Genomic DNA, 17005 nt, shown 5'->3' on the forward strand with positions numbered 1-17005 from the left:
TCCTGTGTCTGCCCCTCCCCCGGTTACACTCTGTCTCTCTGTCTCTCAAAAACAAACAAACAAACAAACAAACAAACAAACAAACATAAATAAATAAATAAATGAATAAATGTATAATGTATGGAATTGGTACCAAAAGAGACAAAGAGGGACAGAGCAATAAACAAATTAGAGAAACTGACTGGAGTTTCAAATAGTTATGAATTTCAAACGTGTTTATTCTGGCTTTTCAAATCAGGTTGGTGGGGAGATCCATTATTCATCAATGGTATTGAATCAACACATATAACTCATAAAATAAAATTAGAGCCTTATCTGTTACCACTTACAAAACATACATTCCACGTGGATTAAAGAGTTAATTCCATAAAACAAGAAAAGCAAGCTTTAACGGCCCTGGGGTAGGGGTGGGGGGGTCCGGGGCCTGGCCCCGAGGAGCCCTGCTGGGTCACACTGTGCTTGGAATCCAGCAGTGGAGAAGCTTGAGGTCCTGGAGATACCAGGGCCTTGTGGCCCTCGGCTGGGGTTCTCCAGCCTCCAGCCCTAAGGCTAAAGACTACCTCTGAAGGCCGTCCTAGCGGAGGCTCAGCTCCCCAGTCTCTAACACAGCACAACAGTGGTGCTATTTCCAACTTGAAGGTCTGTAGAGAGGGCTGCATGTGGGGAAACGCCCAGTGCAGCAGCTGATTCTTGGGAGGTGTGACAACAAAGGCTGGTCTCTTCCCTCTGTGCGGGACCATCAGGCCTGGGACAGAGCTGGGAAGGGTGGCCCTGTGGGGGAAAGTGGGCATTAGGCTTTGTGTCTCACTCTGTGCTCTCAAGTGACTGGGAAAGACCCACAGAGGAGAGGGGGCTAAAATCAAGTGGCAAGAGTAGAAACCCAAGGGGACTGAAGCACTCAGGTACGGAGCGGTCTAGACAGCCTGAGACAACAGCAGGAATCCTTGGGGTGCCCCCTCACCTTCCTGGGGAGGCTGCTGAGGCGCTGAGGCACTGAATCTCTGGGCACAAGTCCTTGAGTGAGCTCACTGGATCTGTCATGGAGAGCTGTTCTGATTCCAGAAGATGCCTGCCCTCCCTTTGTATCCTGCAAGTCCCAGGGGGGAGATCTGGATTAAGCTGAATTAAGAGGCAGGTGATGATCACAGGTGTTGGGTGCTTGGGCAGGGGTCTCCATGGTAACGGTGCCATCTGGCTTTCTTGCCTGGCAGCAGGCCTTGTGACTTCATGGTGGAACCTTCTCTGACAGGCAGAGGGGGATTTGCCAGGGGGAAGAGCAGGCCAGGAGGAAGGGATCTGCCAAAGGCAGCTTTGTCTTTTCCATCAGAGTCTGGAGATTAACCTTGATCATGGCACAATGTGGGGCTACCACTGACTCCAGAACGGATGCCGAGACGGTGGCCGAGGGACAGCATAAGCCCCTCTGGAGAGTAGGTGGGGACATACCTGGCCTCCTTGAATCCAGAACCCACTGGTGAAGTGGAGCAAGGGCCCAGGCGGGCAAGACTCAGACATGGGAGAGCCTCTGGGCCAACACCTCTGGATGGCAGGAAGGGTAAGGTCTGGGGAGACCCAGCCCCTGCAGGGAGACTCTCCCCATAAACTGCTCACGAGGCTCGGCACGCCTTCATTCTCGTGTCGACTCCCTTCACCCACACAATCGGCCATCCAACCCACCTGTATGTGTGAGTGTCCTGGGGCTGCTGAAACAAGTCACCATAAACTGGGTGGCTTAACACAACACCAGTGTGTTCTGTCACAGTTCTGAAGGCAGGCTCCTTCTTGGGGGCTCAAGGAGAAGGTGTTCCTTGCCTCTCCTAGTTCCTGGTGGCTCCTGGCGATCCGTGGCATCTCTTGGCTTGGGCAGCATCCCTCCCGTCTCTGCCACCACTGTTGTATGATGCTCCCCTTGTGTCTGTGTCCAAATTTCCCTCATAAAGGACACCAGTCATTGGATATAGGGCCATCCTAATCCAGTATGACCTCATTTTACCTTGACTGCATCTACAAAGACTCTCTTTCCAAATAAGATCCCTTTCCCAGGTACCAGGAGTTAGGACCTCAGCATATCTTATGGGGGACACAGTTGAGACCACAACACCATGTAGGTCATTGTGAAAAGAGCACAGGCTTCAGAACAGGGTAGGCTTGGCCTCCAACCCTGACAGGGCCTCCACACCATCTTGTTCCCTAGGCCCAGCAAAGTTGGGAGGGGGCTCCCGTGGTCTACCTGCAGAGGGGCCGTGGTGTGTCTGGGGTGGAGGAGGAGGTCTGGTCCCTGCTCCTCAGGAGCTCACAGTCTGTGGGGCCATGGGCCGTCACCAAGGGTTAGGACTTTCAAAAGGGACAGTGGTGGTCAAGCTGCACACAAGGAGTTAGGACAGGCATGACCACACATGTGGCTGGGGTGGGGAACTCAAGGCCCAGAGACCCCAGCAAGGATCAAGAAGGCCAGGGCCAGACCATAAGTCCTTCCTATGGGACTCAGAATCCACGGGGTACCCCTGCACGCCACATGTACCCGTGGGCTCTGGGTCTGACCCTGATGGGCAAAGGTGGAGAATGGGTTGTTTTTTCACTGACAGGTGCTCTGGGCTTCTGTGTCCCACTCTGGGCCTGGGAAGTAATTCCTTATTCCCCTTCCCAGCCTCCCCACAAGACCTGCCTTCCCCTTCCTATTGACAGGGAGTCTGGCAAGGACTTTGCTCCTGGACAAGCCCAGTTTAATATTCTCTTTCTTCCTCCTTCTCTCCCACCTTTCTTTCCTTTATTCCAATATTTGGTATCTGCCATATGCCAAGGCTGTTCTAGGCCTTGAGGATACAGAAGACAGATGGGCCTAGCCTCAGTGGAATTTATAACTGGTGAGATGAGAGATATTAATCAAGTCACCATGCAGATGAATGTTTCACAGCAGAGGTGTGGATGCTCCGAATGAGGGGCATCAGGGTGGTGGAAGTCAGCAACAGAGTGAAGCAGCTAAACCGGGGAAGGATGGGAGCCTGGAGCCACAAGCTGAAGTTGTCAACCAGGAAAAAGGAGAAGGAAGAGATTCCAGGCAGGAGCATTAGCATGAGTGAAGGGCCGGTGGCAGGAGGCTGCTTGGCGAGTTGAGAAGGACTGAGAGGTCTGTGTGGATGGACTGGACAGTGCAGGGAATATGAGATGGCCTGAGAGTCAGCAAATTAGCCCCGTCATTTGTTGGAAAAGTATCAATATTGCATGCCCACAATGAGACGAGACCACCACACCCCAGAATAGGCAGACTCAGACCAAGAACGTTCCAGCGTGGGAGACGTGAGGCCGGAGTGATTGGGAGTCAGCGCAGGGATTGGGGGAGGCAGGGGTTGGGAAAGCTCCTTTGAACTGAGAGGGGAAGGGCAGATCTGGGCATAGGTTCTAAAGCAGGGCCAAGCTTTGTGTGACCAAGGAAGGGCAAGGAGGCCTGTGTATACAGAGTGGAACCAGCTGTGCGTGGGGGAAGCATGCAGGGCTCTTGGGTAACCTGACTGTGGCTGGCAGCTGCCGCTGGGTTCTCCTGGAGGGGAGCACACTCAGGTTTATGCTTTGGAAAGACCCCTCTGGCCTCCAGTGTCAGCAGGAATGGGAGAGGGGGCGAGGGGGCGGGGACTTTGGGCTGCGGTAACAGGTGGAACACCATTCTCTTTCCAGTCATCCCAGAAGAGCTGTGAGCCTGAGCCCAGTGTCTCGGCTTCCCAGAGCCTCCTGGAGGCGGCCGGCCCAGAGCCCCTGTCCCAGCACCCACAGGCCAGCCGTTCAAGGGGCAGTGAGCCCCTCAGCAGCCTTGACCTCTCCCATGGGTCTCCGGTGGCCTTAGAGTACCTGCCCTTCTTTCGCACCTCTGGGACTCTCCTGGCTGTGGGGGAGCTGGTCCCACAGCCTGAGGCTTGCAGGGACCAAGAAGGAGACCAGACTGTCAGAGATCCAGCATTCCATGAGGACTCAGAACCGTCCAGCGGCTTCTTCCCTTTCTACCGCTCCAAGGAGGAGTGTTTTCCCAGGCTGGCCCTTCCTGGCAGGTCATGCTGGGGCTCCCGAGACCCATGCACCAGGAAGGAGGGGCTGGCCGGCTGCGTCTGCAGGATGACCGTCAGCTGCGCGTGCTCTGTGAGTGGGCGTGGCCCCGGGGAATGTGTTTAAGCCCCTTGAGCTTCAAAGTCCTTACAAAGGGAGGCAATGGTGGAGCTACTGGGGGAGCCGTTGTGAGAATTTCGTACAGTAACGCGGTCATTACACCAGGCTTAGCCGGTGTTCCCCGACAGAAGCACCTGTGTAGTCCTTAGGACTCACTGGGCACCCCAGCCGATGCTCCAAGTACATCATCTCACCTGTCCTAATGATAGTCCGATGAGAGACGGCTGATTGCTGCTCCCACATGACAGAGGGGAGAAAAATGAGTCTCAGGGCAGTTAAGCGACTTGGTAGCAAGAGCAAACCTGGGCTCCGACCCCAAGCCGGTGCCCTGTCGTGTCACTACCAGTCACAGAGCTGGGGGCCGTGCCGTGACCACAGAGACGGAGCAGGCGGGATGAGTGGATGTGATCCCAGATGCACTCCTTCCGGCCGGGAGGCCCAGGGGGCTGAATGATATTGCTCACTGTTCTCCAGTCTGCAGAGTAGTCATGCACCCTGCCTCCTTCCCTACCGCTGCTGGGGTGTTGCAGGCACAAGGCCAGCACTGGATTTCTAGCCAAACTTGGGAGCCTGGCTGACCGTCTTGTCTCCTTCCCACACAGGCTGCCTCGGCAAGCCCAGACCACCTCCCTGGGTCCTCTCGCTCGCCACCCTGCTGCCCCATCCTGCTGGTCCCAGAGGGGCACTTCCATGACAGCGGCCTGACTGCCCCTTCCTCCAGTGATGCTGCCTTCAGGGACCATGCCCTTGGTGGCTCGGGATTCGTGCCTTACTACAGAACCCTCGAGGAGGAGCTGCACGCCAGCCCTGGGCCTCCAGTCTCTCCGCTGGGGAGCCAGGAGCCCACAGGGATGCTGCCCAGGCCTGGTGCAGCGACTTTGTGAAGGAGTGTGAGTTACTAGCTGCTGGAGCCGCTGAAGATTGGGCCCCAGCACCTGCTCATCTGCAAGAGCTGAACGTGGCTGGGGGTGAGGGTTCCAGAACTGGCCTGGGACCACAACTCTGCCTTACCCCCCCCCTCTGCCTGGGTGCCTAGGAACCACGGAGCTGGCAGGAGGAGCCCAAACGCTGGCAGGCCTGTCCATCCCCTCTCAGTCTATTTGGGTGGGCCAACAAGAAGATCCTGTGCCCTGCCAGGGTGCACCTCCACACCAGTGTCCGACTGAGCAGGCCTGGGGCAGGAGCAGTCCTTCTCCTCGAGGACTGGAGCTGAGATGCTCAGCCTGTGCCCCCCGCAGCCACAGCCTCAGCCTCAGGAAGTGACCCCACAGCCCTGGGTGCTCCCTCGGCCCTCCTAGCTGGAAAAACTGCCCGAGGCCAAGGGGACAGCAGCAGCCCCCAAAGGCACTCCACCAAGGAGATGTCTGCCCGGCCCAGCACTCAGACCGTCCCACGGTCCTCCTCTGCAGTAGCCTGTTCCAAGCTCAGAGGAAGGGAGCAGGACCAGGGTCCTCTGAACAACTGAGGGATGCAGACCAGAGACTAAATAAATCACTTCACTACAAGGATTGGAGTTGGTGCGCTAACGTGGTGCTTCGGAGTAATGCGTGCAGCTTGCATTAAGTGAGCATTTGCTATGTGCTAGGCACCTTACAGAGACCATCTCTGTATCCTCATGGGGGTAGACCCTTGCATCAGCTCCATTCTCCAGATGAAGAAACAGGCTCAGAGAGGTAAGTTGCCTGCCTGGGCTCACACAGCTCACAGACAGCAGAGCTGGGGTTCATAGCCAGGGCTGTGTGGGCTCAGGGCCTGAGTACTTAAAACCCTTCCCTACACACCCCTCCTCACTGGGTCTTGATGCAGCAGGGAAAGAGCCAGCTGCCAGCCATCGGGCGCCGTGGAGGCCACCCCACATCGCCTTTTCTCCTTCCCCCTTTCCTTCCCTGGCTCCCCATGCTTTGCAGCCGCAGGTAGGGAAGAGCAGCATATGACACATCTGCTGAGGCCCTCCCCTCCCTGGCCTCTCTGGATACCATTTCCTGGTGCCCCAGCCTGACCCCAGACTCCAGGCTCACCCCACACCATGGCAGATGGCTCTGAGGCTGCAGCACGTGGTTATGACAACAGCATGCGCTCACCCACCCCACCCGCTCCTGGGACTGTGCACCATGGTACCCACGTTCACAGCCACTCTGTCCCGGTGCACTGGTTCCATGGCCCCCCTCCTCCCTCCCCTCCCCGGTGACCTGATGGCTGCCCCTCACCTGCTCCCTAGTCCTCCTGAGGACAGTGAAGTTGAGAGGCCATGGGAGAGAAATCATTGGTCGTGTTTCAGTTAGGTCCAAGAATTTCTTTTTTAAAATGCACTTTTAAGTATTTCTTGGGGCATTCCTATGACTTCCCTTTGGGCTGGGTTGGCAATATGGTGAAGAAATATATGTGCCCTCGCTGCAGGACTCCTTGGCTTTGTTCTTGGAGGGGGTGACTGGTCTTTCCCCTCTTAGATTCCCCATGGCTGGGTCCAACCAGCTGGCATCCCTGGGCTGTCACCGCCCTCAGAGACACAGATTGGGTGGGGAAGCATCTGGCTGCGTGTTAGAAACTGGGGCCACTCTCTCCCCGTACAGCCCAAGCTGGGTCGGCCATATGACCCCCACACACGTGGGGGTCATACACGTGGCCTCCCAAGCATCAGCAGGGCCCAGAGCCCTGCAGGTTCTAATCCCAACCCTCCTGGGGGGAGATGCACAAACCTGACTGGCTAGCAGGCTGAAGAGAACCTCCAGTGTTCAAGACTGAGAGTTTTCTTGAGGAAGCTATTTGCAGTAAGGATCTGGGGCAGGAGAGGTCCTGGGTGAGGGAATGAGCTTATCTGGAAAAGCAGTCTGCTTCTGGTCGGTCCAGCTGATGTCAGCGAGTTGTTCTGTGCTGACACAGACCAGGCATGAGCACACGTCAGGATACAGAGGCCTAACAACGATAAGAGCTAACTTTCATTGTTGGCCCTGTGCTGGCCATGGGGCTGAGCACTTCACGTACATTGATTTTCAGTTGAGAATGATTTCATGTAGGGGGGCCTGGGTGGCTCGGTCAGTTAAGCGTCTCTTGATGGCGACTCAGGTCATGATCTCACTGTTCCTGAGTTCGAGCCTCCCCCTGGGCTCTACACTGACAGTTCAGAGTCGGCTCGGGATTCTCTCTCTCTCTGCCCCTCCTCCACTTGCACTCTCTCTCTCTCTCAAAATAAATACACTTAAAACAAAAAAAGAATGATTTCATTTAGGTACAAGTAGCACCCCCATTTCACAGATGAGAATGTCTAGGCACAGGTTGCTTAAACGGCTGACTGAAGACTACAGAGCCAGAAACCAGTAGAGGCAGGCTTTGAACGTATCTAATGTAGACCCCATGGTCTTGACCATTACGCTTAGATATAATACATGTTAATAAATGGTGGGCTTACATTAGCTTATAGTAGACCTCTAGTTCTGTGTAATAATAAGTCATCTCAAAACGTAGTGGTTTAAAATAACGACATACGTGCATTTTCTGACTGTTGTGAGGGTCGGGAATCGGGGAGCAGCTTGACTGGGCCGTTGTGGCCTGGGGTTTCTCGTGAAGTTGTGGTCAGGGTCTTGGGCAGGGCTTGGTCATCTGAGGGCTTGATGGGCTGAAGGCTCTGCCTGCTCACTGCCTCAGCTGCCGGGTTGGTGCTGGTTGTTTGGGGAGAGCCTCACAGCATGGTGACTGGCTTCCCCAGTGACCCTAGAGACTGAGACAAAAGCTGTCATGACAGTTACAACTTAGCCTCAAGAGTCACATCCTCTCACCGTTGTCATACTCTGTTGGTCACGCAGATTAGCTGTAATTCAGTGTGGAAAGAGACCTCACAAAGGCATGGATGGTAAGTCTGGGGGGCCCTGTTGGAGACTGGCTGCCATAATGGTCTAAAACAAGATAGCCAAATTCTGGTGATTCACGGGGAGAGAGAGCTCATTCACCGCAGCTGGTGCACAGGAGGAGAAGGGGCGGCTTGGCAGGCAGGAGCCCTGCGGTGGAGAGGTAGCCGGCTGACATCACAGGACGCCAGCTACAGCAGAACCACGCAGGCTTGGGGGCAGTGGGTGACTTCCCTTCTGCCCCCGCCCCAAGTGGGCTTGTACCTCGTTTAAGTATGGTTCTCCTGAGCCTTCTCCCTGGCCAGAGCTTTTGTCACTTTGCAAATCTCTATTTTGGAGAAAATCTAATCCATATGGTTTGGGGGGATTTTGCTCTTTTAAATTTTTCCTTTGTACTTTGTACAAAGTTGAGAGTTCTTTGGAGTCCTTTAAAATCTCTCCTCCCTCAACAACAGGAAGTGTGCTCTTTGCCATGTACACAGGGACCCTGGAGCACAGAACAGTGGGATTTGGGTGGGTTCAGAGCTGGGGGGTTTGTCATACCCTGTGTCTTTCCTGGAGGTGACTCACAGCAAGTGGGAAGACCTGTACTGTCCCTGGAGGTGGAAAGTAGCTCTAATTCCTGCCTGCCCTTCCCCCAGTCCCCGGTCCTGGCCCCCGTTCTCACACAGAGGGCGTTCAGGTCACACACACGTGCTGGGGTAACAGTGAACTGCCCAGGCAGCTGCGGGGAAGGAGACCACAGTTCAAGCTGGTTTGCAAGGAGCCAGAGCCTGCCTCGGCATGGGCCCGGGGAGTTTGTCTCAGTGAGAGGCAGGCAGATGGCTGCAGGACGGGTCCTATGTCCACTTGTGGGGCAACATGAAGACTGAGGACTGCCCACAGTCACTTTGCTGGCCAAGGTCCTCTGCCGTCAGGCTCCCAGCCTCAGCCTCCCCTCCCACAGCAAGGAGCATCTTCCAGGCATCCTGCTTTCCCCACTTGACATTGTTCGGCCTCTTCCTTCTGGCCACCTGTCCTTCTCTACTACCTTCATGGGTCAAAACCCAGCTCATCTCTTTAGGACCAGCCCAAATGTCCCCTCCTTCCCGAGGCTCTGAGTCTGCCCTCAAGACTTTCCCCTGTCCCTACTGGCCTGTTTTCTTTTCAGGTGAGGCAGGGTATGGGGTTCTCTGGCCTCCCCTCAGGGTCCTGCAGCTGATGCTTGAACACATTATGGGGGAGACCTGCCCATGGCGGAGCAGGTAGACATCTTCAACACAAACTTGTCTCTGCTATCAGCGTCTCGCGCCCTCTGCACCCCCAGCAGGCTGGCCCACGGTAGGTGCTCTGCAGCGGCTTTGGGATGTGATCTCAACTGCTGTACTGGATCCTCCCCCCACCCCACCCCCATGTCCCTTTCCTCCTACAGAAACTCCTCCAGTCTAGATCTACTGGTCCCTTGACCTGCCTGGCCTCCACTTCTCAGCACCAGCCCACGTGCGTCCATCAGTTGAGAAGAAAAGGTCAAGGAGAGCCAGGCTTTCCTTCCTCTCAGATGAGCACAGAGCCAGCAAGGCCCATGGGAGTCTGTCAGGAAGGAATGGATGGAGGGTACCCCAGGGTACTCCCCTTGATGACCATGGCATCTGCTCCAGAAGCCCTGAGAATATGAGTGTCATTGGCAAATGTTACTACCAGCTTATTGATGGTGGGGAAAGTGAAGCACAGAGGTTAGGACATTTATACAGAGGGGCCAGGGCAGGGATGAGAGCAAGGGCTTTGGGGAAGTCACCTCCACTTTCTGAGTCTTGGCCAAGAGGCAGCACCTTGGTTAAGAGCTGGTCCTGGAGTCGTACAGCAAATGCATAATCCTCCATTCACTGCCTGTGTGGCTTTGGGGAAATTGCTTAACCTCTCTGAGCCGCACTCTTCTCACCTATAAAATAGGGAATTTCTTCACAGAATACAATGAGATGGTCTAGGTGGAGCATATAGTACTGGGCCAGCTTAGAGCCCTGGTTAAAAAAAAAAAAAAAAAGTCCATGGTATATTTGAGGTCTTGATGAATCAAGGCAGGTGAAGAGATTGGGGCTGTCACCTGTCTTTACTGAGGCATTCTCCCTCCAAGTACAGTCAACTCCAAAAATCCTCCGCTGGGTCCTCACCAGTCTCCTCTGACACCCTCAGACTCCTCTGAGTCTCCCAGGTCTGCACCTCTTTCAGTGCCCAAGTGCGTACTCCACCAGCCCAGGGCAGAGGAAACCAGACCAGAAAATTCTCCCCACTGGGGCAGCCAAGCGGTTTCCCCCCCACTCCTGGGAGTCCCAAGTGCTGTACAGCAGCGCCCTCTGCTGGCACATCTTGACAAGACACGCATATCTGGTGGTGCTGTGGCCCAGAAATTTCAGACCTTTTGGACACCACCTAAGAGGGAACTCATCTGCACTCTCTCTTCAAAAGACAGAGGGGGAAATTGAGGCCTGGACTTGCCCAAGGGCAGCGGCAGCACCAGAAGCAGAGCCCAGGCCGCCCAGCCTCCCAGTGGCTGCTTGGCCCCACTTCACAGCCCTACACCTCTTTTCTTGACTGGGAGTCACATTGAATAGACGCTGGGCCAAATACAGTCTGAACATGCTCTGAATAGACTTTCTCAAAGAACTGTCAACGAGAAGCTCAAATAGCAGCTAGAAAATCACTGTATGCTCCTTCCCTTCCCTTCCGAATCAGGGAAGAGACCCGAGAGCTCCCATTATCTGAGGCCAATGCAGGACTGCTGCAGCAGGTGCAGCTGGAGGGTAGGCGGGCAGCAGCTGGAGGGTAGACGGGACGGGGCAGAGGGCCTCTGTCACCATGATCCAGGCAGAGACGTCAGAAAGGGCTGCATGTCAGAGCCATGGAGGAGATGACTGTTGGGATGGGGCCCAGGGAGAGAAAGGAATCGCAGACGGCATCCAGGATCCGGCCTGGGTGACTGGCTGGGTGGGGACACAGAGTAAGGCATGCTTGGGGAGTTAAAGAGGTCATCAGGGACGTGTCACATGGGAAATGCTGTGGGGTCACCCAAGTGGAGGTGTTGAGTAAAGGTAGGCAGGCTCAGAAGTGAGGTTTGAGTGGGAGATGAGTGCTGGTTTCCTGGCCTCCCCCCTCTCCCCTCCCCCCCCTCATGGAAGCAGCGGGGAGGAAGCACCAAGGAGTGAGAGCAGGGCAGCAGAGAAGGGGAGAACAGCTGAGGGGTGGGGGGATGGGCTTCCAGGAGGCGAGAGAGCAGGAGACAGGGGCACGGCCACAGGTCATCAGACTGACTGGAGCAGCCGGCTCAGGACTGTGCTTCTCCGCTGGGCTTGGCTCGGCAGGTGGGGAGCGAGGGCTTGGCCGAGGGAGAGTTGAGGAGCTAGAGCCGTGGGGCTGGATGGACTCAAGTGCAGGTGGGAGACTCGAGGCCTGGGGGCCTTCCCTGAGCCCTGCCTGCCACACAGGTCCCTCCCCAGTGCTCCCACAGCCACCTCCGTGTGGCAGCTCAGACAAAGTGTCTCCTCTCTGACAGCTCCCAAGAACAGAGGCTGGCACACAGTGGGTCCTCAGGCAAGTCCTTACCTGAAAGGGCAGATGAGAGGTGGCAAGTGGTGGCTGTCAAACGTCAGCCCATCCCGTGTGCACTGCCCCCCCCCCCCCACCACTGCAGTGGGAAATGCTCCTGGGGGCTACCTTCCAGGAAGGAGTTGAGGGAGCAGGGAAGTGAGGGGTGTTTTTCTTGCCCTGGAAACCCAGGAAGCTGATCTGTCTGTGCCTTAGTTTCTGTACCTGCTCTCTCCCGAGGGCAGAAGACACGTGTGCGTGGCGACATGGCAAATGCTCCAAAGCAGGGAAGCCAGGTGTAAGTGGCAGGCCGGATCCCACAGCCTGGTGGTCTGGGATTCTCCAGGCCTGGCCCTTGACTGCCGCTGGACCTGGGTCCTCCCCCTGCCTGGCGGTCGGTGTGCCTCATGGGCAGACCTGTGACATACATTTGGGAATGGAACATGGACTGTGGTTCCTTCTGGAAAGGAGTCTACTCCTTCCCTCCTGCCGCATTCATGAACGGTGCAAAGCAGCGGATTTCGGGACTCAGGCGGCTGTCCCAGAGCTGCCGGAGCCACTGCCTGCCAGTTCGTGCTGACACGGGACCGAGGAATGACAGTCCGCCCTAGCACCCCGTAGGTGGTCCTCCAAGAGAGTGGGTCTTTCGACCTGTTGACTTGCTCAATAGTGACGGTAAAAAAAGGGCCATTCTTTGGAGACCTTTTATTTATTCTACTGTCCCGGCACACATCCCAGGCCTGGTAGGTAGGCCAGTGCTGATGGTGAGCCCCGACTCCTCAGCAGCCTCTTGGCCCTTAGGATCAAGCCTCAGTGGTCAGACTTTGTCTTGCTTGGGAAGAAGGAGGCCTGGGTGACGTGATGTGGATGTGCTGGTGGGAGAAGAGCAGGCCCAGCAGAGCCCCCTTCTTCTAGACCATCCCCTCACCATTTTGGGTGCCAAGGTTGGGTTCTTGCTGGGCATTAGCATCGAATCATCTTCCTTCTTGGAAGGGGATCAGGAACTCCCAGTGCACCAAAAGAGGCCTCTCCACACAGCCAGGCCAAGCTGGGTCCCTCCTGGGTTCAGGGCCTCGCTGCAGAGAGGATACCTGAGGAAGAGAGGACTACCCCTCTGCCTTCCTGGGAACCCAGGGTGGAAAGTGTAGGCTGAACCCGGTGCTGGAGGGAGCTGGGCCCCTGGAGAGCTGGAAATTAGACATGACCCTGAATCCCCAGGTCTTGCTTGGGCCCAGGGTGCTGAGTGGGACCAGGCTGCGTGACAATAAGCATCACCCGCTGGGGCTGGGAGGGGGAAGAGAAAGCCCGCAGCTGATTGGAATCTGTACTGTCAAGATTGTGTCAGGTGAACAGAGGGGTCTACCAGAGAAACAATCAGCAGGAGACATATATATTAGGTAAGCGTGGGGTCTAGCTGGGAAAATCTGAAATCTGGAGCACAGGCTGGAAGGCTGGGAATGCTTAGGAGCTGACATTGCATTCTACAGGTGAAATTTCCTTTTCCTCACGGATGCCTCCATTTTGTTCTTTAAAAACAAAACGAAACAAAACAAAAAGCAAACAAAAACATTGGGGGCACCTGGGTGGCTCAGTCGGTTAAAAGTCTGACTCTGGCTCTGGTCAGGATGTCATGGTTCATCAGTTTGAGCCCTGCATCACGCTCTCTATCCCCTCTCTATCCCTCCCCCACCAGGATTCTCTCTCTCTCTCTCTCTCTCAAAAATAAATAAACATTTTTTTAAAAGATTGTATTTGTAAGTAATCTCTACACCCAACTCACAACCCTGAGATCGAGAGTTGTATGCTGTTCCAACTGAGCCAGCCAGGCACCCCTCCACTTGGCTTGTAAGGCCTTTCAACAGTTTGGGTGGAAGGCACCCAGATGATCAAGGATAAACTCCCTTACTTAAAATCAGCTGGTTTTAGGTGTTAACTATACCTACAAAAACACCTTCGCGGTCCGTTAATGTTTGACTGAATCACGGGGTGCTGTTGCGCACCCAGCCAAGTTGATACAAAGCTGACCCTCACTGGGGGGTTAGTAATGCCTACTCACAGCTGCTATGAGGGGGAAGCAGGACCACGCATAAAGCACCCCCCTCCTTCCACGCACAGACCCTGGCCTGAAGACATCCTCATAGCTAATGTTTATTTAGAGCTGACTTGGAGCCTAGCCTGGGGCTAAGTGCTTTCCACACACTATTTGTTACTCATGGATAGATAGGGTTCTGCAACCTGGGGCTAGCCAGAGAGGTGTGGAGGGTGTGTCGAGAAAGAGTCCCTAACCTCTAAAACGGGCAAAATCGTGTGTCCTGTGTCTAGTGAAACTGTCTCTGGCTTCCAATCCGATCATCACAACTAAGAACTTGTGGCCGAGCTGAAAGCCGCTCATTCCGTTAGAATTCTTTCGGTGCTCTTTTGGAAAGAGGATGTGTCCTCACAGGTAAACAATCCTATCACAGGTCTTGGTGTTTGTAATCAAATACTTCCCGACCTTGGATAAGGCCTTTCTCTCTTGTAATGAGGCCGGCCAAACTGTCCCGGACACACTTGCAGTGTCTCGGAGGAGGACTGAGCGAGGCGGGGACGGGCATCTGGGCCTCGAGGCGCCGAGGACGTGTGGTGGCAAGGAGTGGGCGCGGGAGAAGGGCGGGCTAAGGGAACGCCCTGCGCGGGCCCCAGCGTCCCGGACGGGCGAGGTGCGGCGCCTTTAAGGTCCGCTGGGGGCGTGCTGGCAGCGGCCACGGGCCCTCGGAGAGGTGAGCGCTGGCGCCCCGCGGGTCCTGTGCTCGGAGACGGGACTCGAAGTAGGACCTACGGCGCGCCCGAGTCTCCCACCTCCTCCCCCGAGCGCGGGCCGGCGGGTGGAACGCCCCGCGGACTCTCACTGGGCACCCACCCGGCTGCGGGAGCGCGAGGCGCCGCTACTGTGGCCATGGGCAGCTTCCAGCTGGAGGACTTCGCGGCGGGCTGGATCGGAGGTGAGCCCGGCCCTGGATGGGAGGGAGCCCCCCCACCCCCACTCCGGAGGTGAGTGTGCTTGTGGGAGACGCCCGGGCCAGGGAGAAGGAGAGAGAGCCGGCCGAGCTCACACATGGTGCTGGGGTCTGGGGGCTCCGCACCAGTGCGCCTCCGCCTGCTGCCCGAGCGCCCCTCCGCCGCTGGCCTCGCTGTGCTCGCGGTGCCTCGCCTGTTGCCGGGGCTGACCACCGCCAGCCTCGCAGCTACTCTCTGAGCTGCGGCTTTGCCTCAAAGTGAGGATCCGCCCAAGCGGCTCCGGTAACGATTAAACCGGCCGTCGAAGCCGACAGCCAATGGAGAGTCCGGGCGCGCACACACCCTTCGGAGACTCGGTGTGTGCCTGAGGTTGGGGTCCTGACTGCAAGAGCTTGTGGGTGAGGGTGGCGATTGCTCCCGGCGCGGGAGGGCGCCTGGCTTCGCGATGCGGCGCCTCCCAGGAGGAGCGCTGGCTGAAGCGTGCCGGCGGTCTGGGAGCCCAGCCCCTGGCGGCAGGTGCCCGTTGCCAGATAGGAGGAACCCTTCCCGTTTTCAGCCTTTGTCGGCTGTCCGGTCTCTCCTCCCAGCACTCTTGGACGAGGTCGTCCCTTTGAGCGGCTGCTGGAGCCGCTGTTTGCTGGACCTGGGATGGGCTTGCGTGGGCGAGAGTTGCATTGATTTCCTTACTTCTCTGATTTTCTCTTTCCAGTAGATTTAGTTCTCCTCTTTTCTCAGCTACTGACCAGGTTTGGGGAGGGTTTGAGAAGGACTTCCCTTTTTGTTAAGTATTAGCTTTCTTTTGGCCCCATCTAAGAGGATCATCAGAAAAGGGGTGCTGGCAAATGCAGCCGCTGCCCAAAGACAGAATCCAAAACAAAACTAAAAACCTGAGGGACTGAGGCAGAGGCTATAATTAGTATGTTTGTGCCCCACCAAGAGTTTTGGAAATGGAGAAGACCAGGAGATTTGTAGGAAAATGAAAATGAAACGAGAGCCACAGACCAGATAGTATTCCCGCCCCCCCCCTTCTGTCCGTTTCTGGTGGCCCCTCCCACCTCTGTCCACCCACAGGTGGCTGCAGGCCCCTGCTTTTCCCTGTCATGAGCAGAGGTCTTTCCTTCTACCAAAAGCAGGTTTTTTTTTTGGTACAGGCTGTCTTGAGTCAGACTGAGACCACCGTGTCCTAACTTTACCATGGGGGGGTGAGGGGGGTCGGGAGGCTGTATCCAGAGGCTCATTGGCCATATCCAGGCCCTCTTCTTTTTTTTTTTTTTTTTTTTTTTAGTGTTTTTAAAGTTTATTTCAAAAGAGACAGAGCGAGTGAGGGGCAGAGTGAGAGGGAGACAGAATCCCAAGCAGGCTCTGCAAGCCAGATGCCCAGCTAGAACTCCTGAACCTCTGAGACCATGAGCCAAAACTGAGTCAGATGCTTAACCTACTGAGCCACCCCTTTGGCCAACCATCACCCACCCTGAGGGAGAGCCTTCCCTGCTTAAGGCTGTCCACTTAAGTAGCCAGACCAACTTCAGGAGGGCTGCCCCTGGCTGGGTTTGAGAAATGCCCTAGAGGGTGAAGCTGTCAGAGTAGCTCCAGGTCTCTGGTGACTCAGGGGCCTTCCCCAAGCCACGCAGTAAGCAGTGGATGGTCCTTTATTCTGCGATGGTCCTTACTTTCTTGATGTTAACATTTCTTGTGTTTTGCTCTCGGGGCTTTCTCGCTTCTGTGAAGTGAGGAGAGTGTAATAACTGAATACTTAGTAGGTAGCAGAGGCTGTTTAAGTGCCACATGTATTTTTTAATATTTATTTATTTTGAGAGAGAGAGAGAGTGTGTGTGAGCTGGGGAGGGGCGGAGAGAGAAGGAGAGGGAGAATCCAACCACACTCCATACCCCGTGTGGAGCCCAATGTCGGGCTCAGTCTCATGATTGCAAGATCATGTCCTGACTGAGCTAAAATCAAGAGTCGGTTGCTCAGTGCAGGGGCCCTCACATGTGTTTTTTAAAGTTGTTATTTATTTATTTATTTATTTATTTATTTATTTAGGGGGAGAGAGAGCAATTGCTAGTGGGGGAGGGGCAGAAAGAGGTGAGAGAGAGAATCCCAAGCAGGCTCTGCGCTGTCAGCTCTGAGCCGCATGAGGGGCTCGAACTCACAAACTGTGAGATCATGACCGAAGTGAAATCAAGAGTCGCTCAACCGACAGAGCCACCCAGGTACTCCCCACACACATGTATTTTTGAAACAACTTCACTGTGGGGCACCTGGGTGACTCAGTTAAGTGTCTGACTCTTGATTTCGGCTCAGGTCACGATCCCAGGGTCATGGGGTTGAGCCCCTCATGGAGTCCATGTCGAGCCCCACGTCCAGCTCCATGCTGAGTATGGAGCCTATTTGAGATATTCTTTGTTTCTCCCTCCCTCCCTCCCTCCCTCCCTCCCTCCCTCCCTCTCTCT

General features: G+C 55.6%; 2 protein-coding genes across 6 annotated transcripts in view; one reads left to right on the forward strand and one right to left on the reverse strand.

Moving 5' to 3' along the window:
* Positions 1-335: 335 nt before the first annotated feature.
* Positions 336-1196, reverse strand: LOC121010731 (uncharacterized). Its single transcript, XM_040444530.1, has 2 exons — positions 962-1196; positions 336-771 (listed from the first exon to the last, which is right to left on the reverse strand). The coding sequence occupies exons 1-2, from the start codon at positions 1189-1191 to the stop codon at positions 351-353; spliced, it is 651 nt and encodes a 216-aa protein (XP_040300464.1). The 5' UTR covers positions 1192-1196; the 3' UTR covers positions 336-350.
* A 245-nt stretch (positions 1197-1441) lies between these two features.
* Positions 1442-17005, forward strand: part of SLC25A48 (solute carrier family 25 member 48) — a 55725-nt gene continuing 40161 nt past the window's right edge. For 2 of the 5 annotated variants that reach the window (XM_040444524.1, XM_040444525.1), the window contains exon 1: positions 14369-14536. In XM_040444524.1, the coding sequence (XP_040300458.1) occupies positions 14491-14536 (46 nt within the window). In that variant the 5' untranslated portion in view covers positions 14369-14490. Of the gene's footprint in view, positions 1556-3672; positions 4129-4757; positions 5829-13935; positions 13999-14271; positions 14586-17005 lie in introns of those variants that run through there. The other 3 variants (XM_040444526.1, XM_040444528.1, XM_040444529.1) reach the window with 3 other exon arrangements.

The sequence above is a fragment of the Herpailurus yagouaroundi genome, unplaced genomic scaffold (assembly GCF_014898765.1).
Source record: "Herpailurus yagouaroundi ecotype Mexico unplaced genomic scaffold, PumYag 192, whole genome shotgun sequence".
In the NCBI taxonomy this organism is placed as follows: Eukaryota; Metazoa; Chordata; class Mammalia; order Carnivora; family Felidae; genus Herpailurus; species Herpailurus yagouaroundi.

Bases quoted from the DNA above. Each gene is read 5' to 3' on its own strand.
- LOC121010731 (XM_040444530.1), bottom strand. From the start codon at position 1,191: ATGGCACCGTTACCATGGAGACCCCTGCCCAAGCACCCAACACCTGTG. The intron at 772-961 runs GTGAGGGGGCAC...TTTCCCCCACAG, and splicing joins TCAGCAGCCTCCCCAGGAAG to GGCCACCCTTCCCAGCTCTG.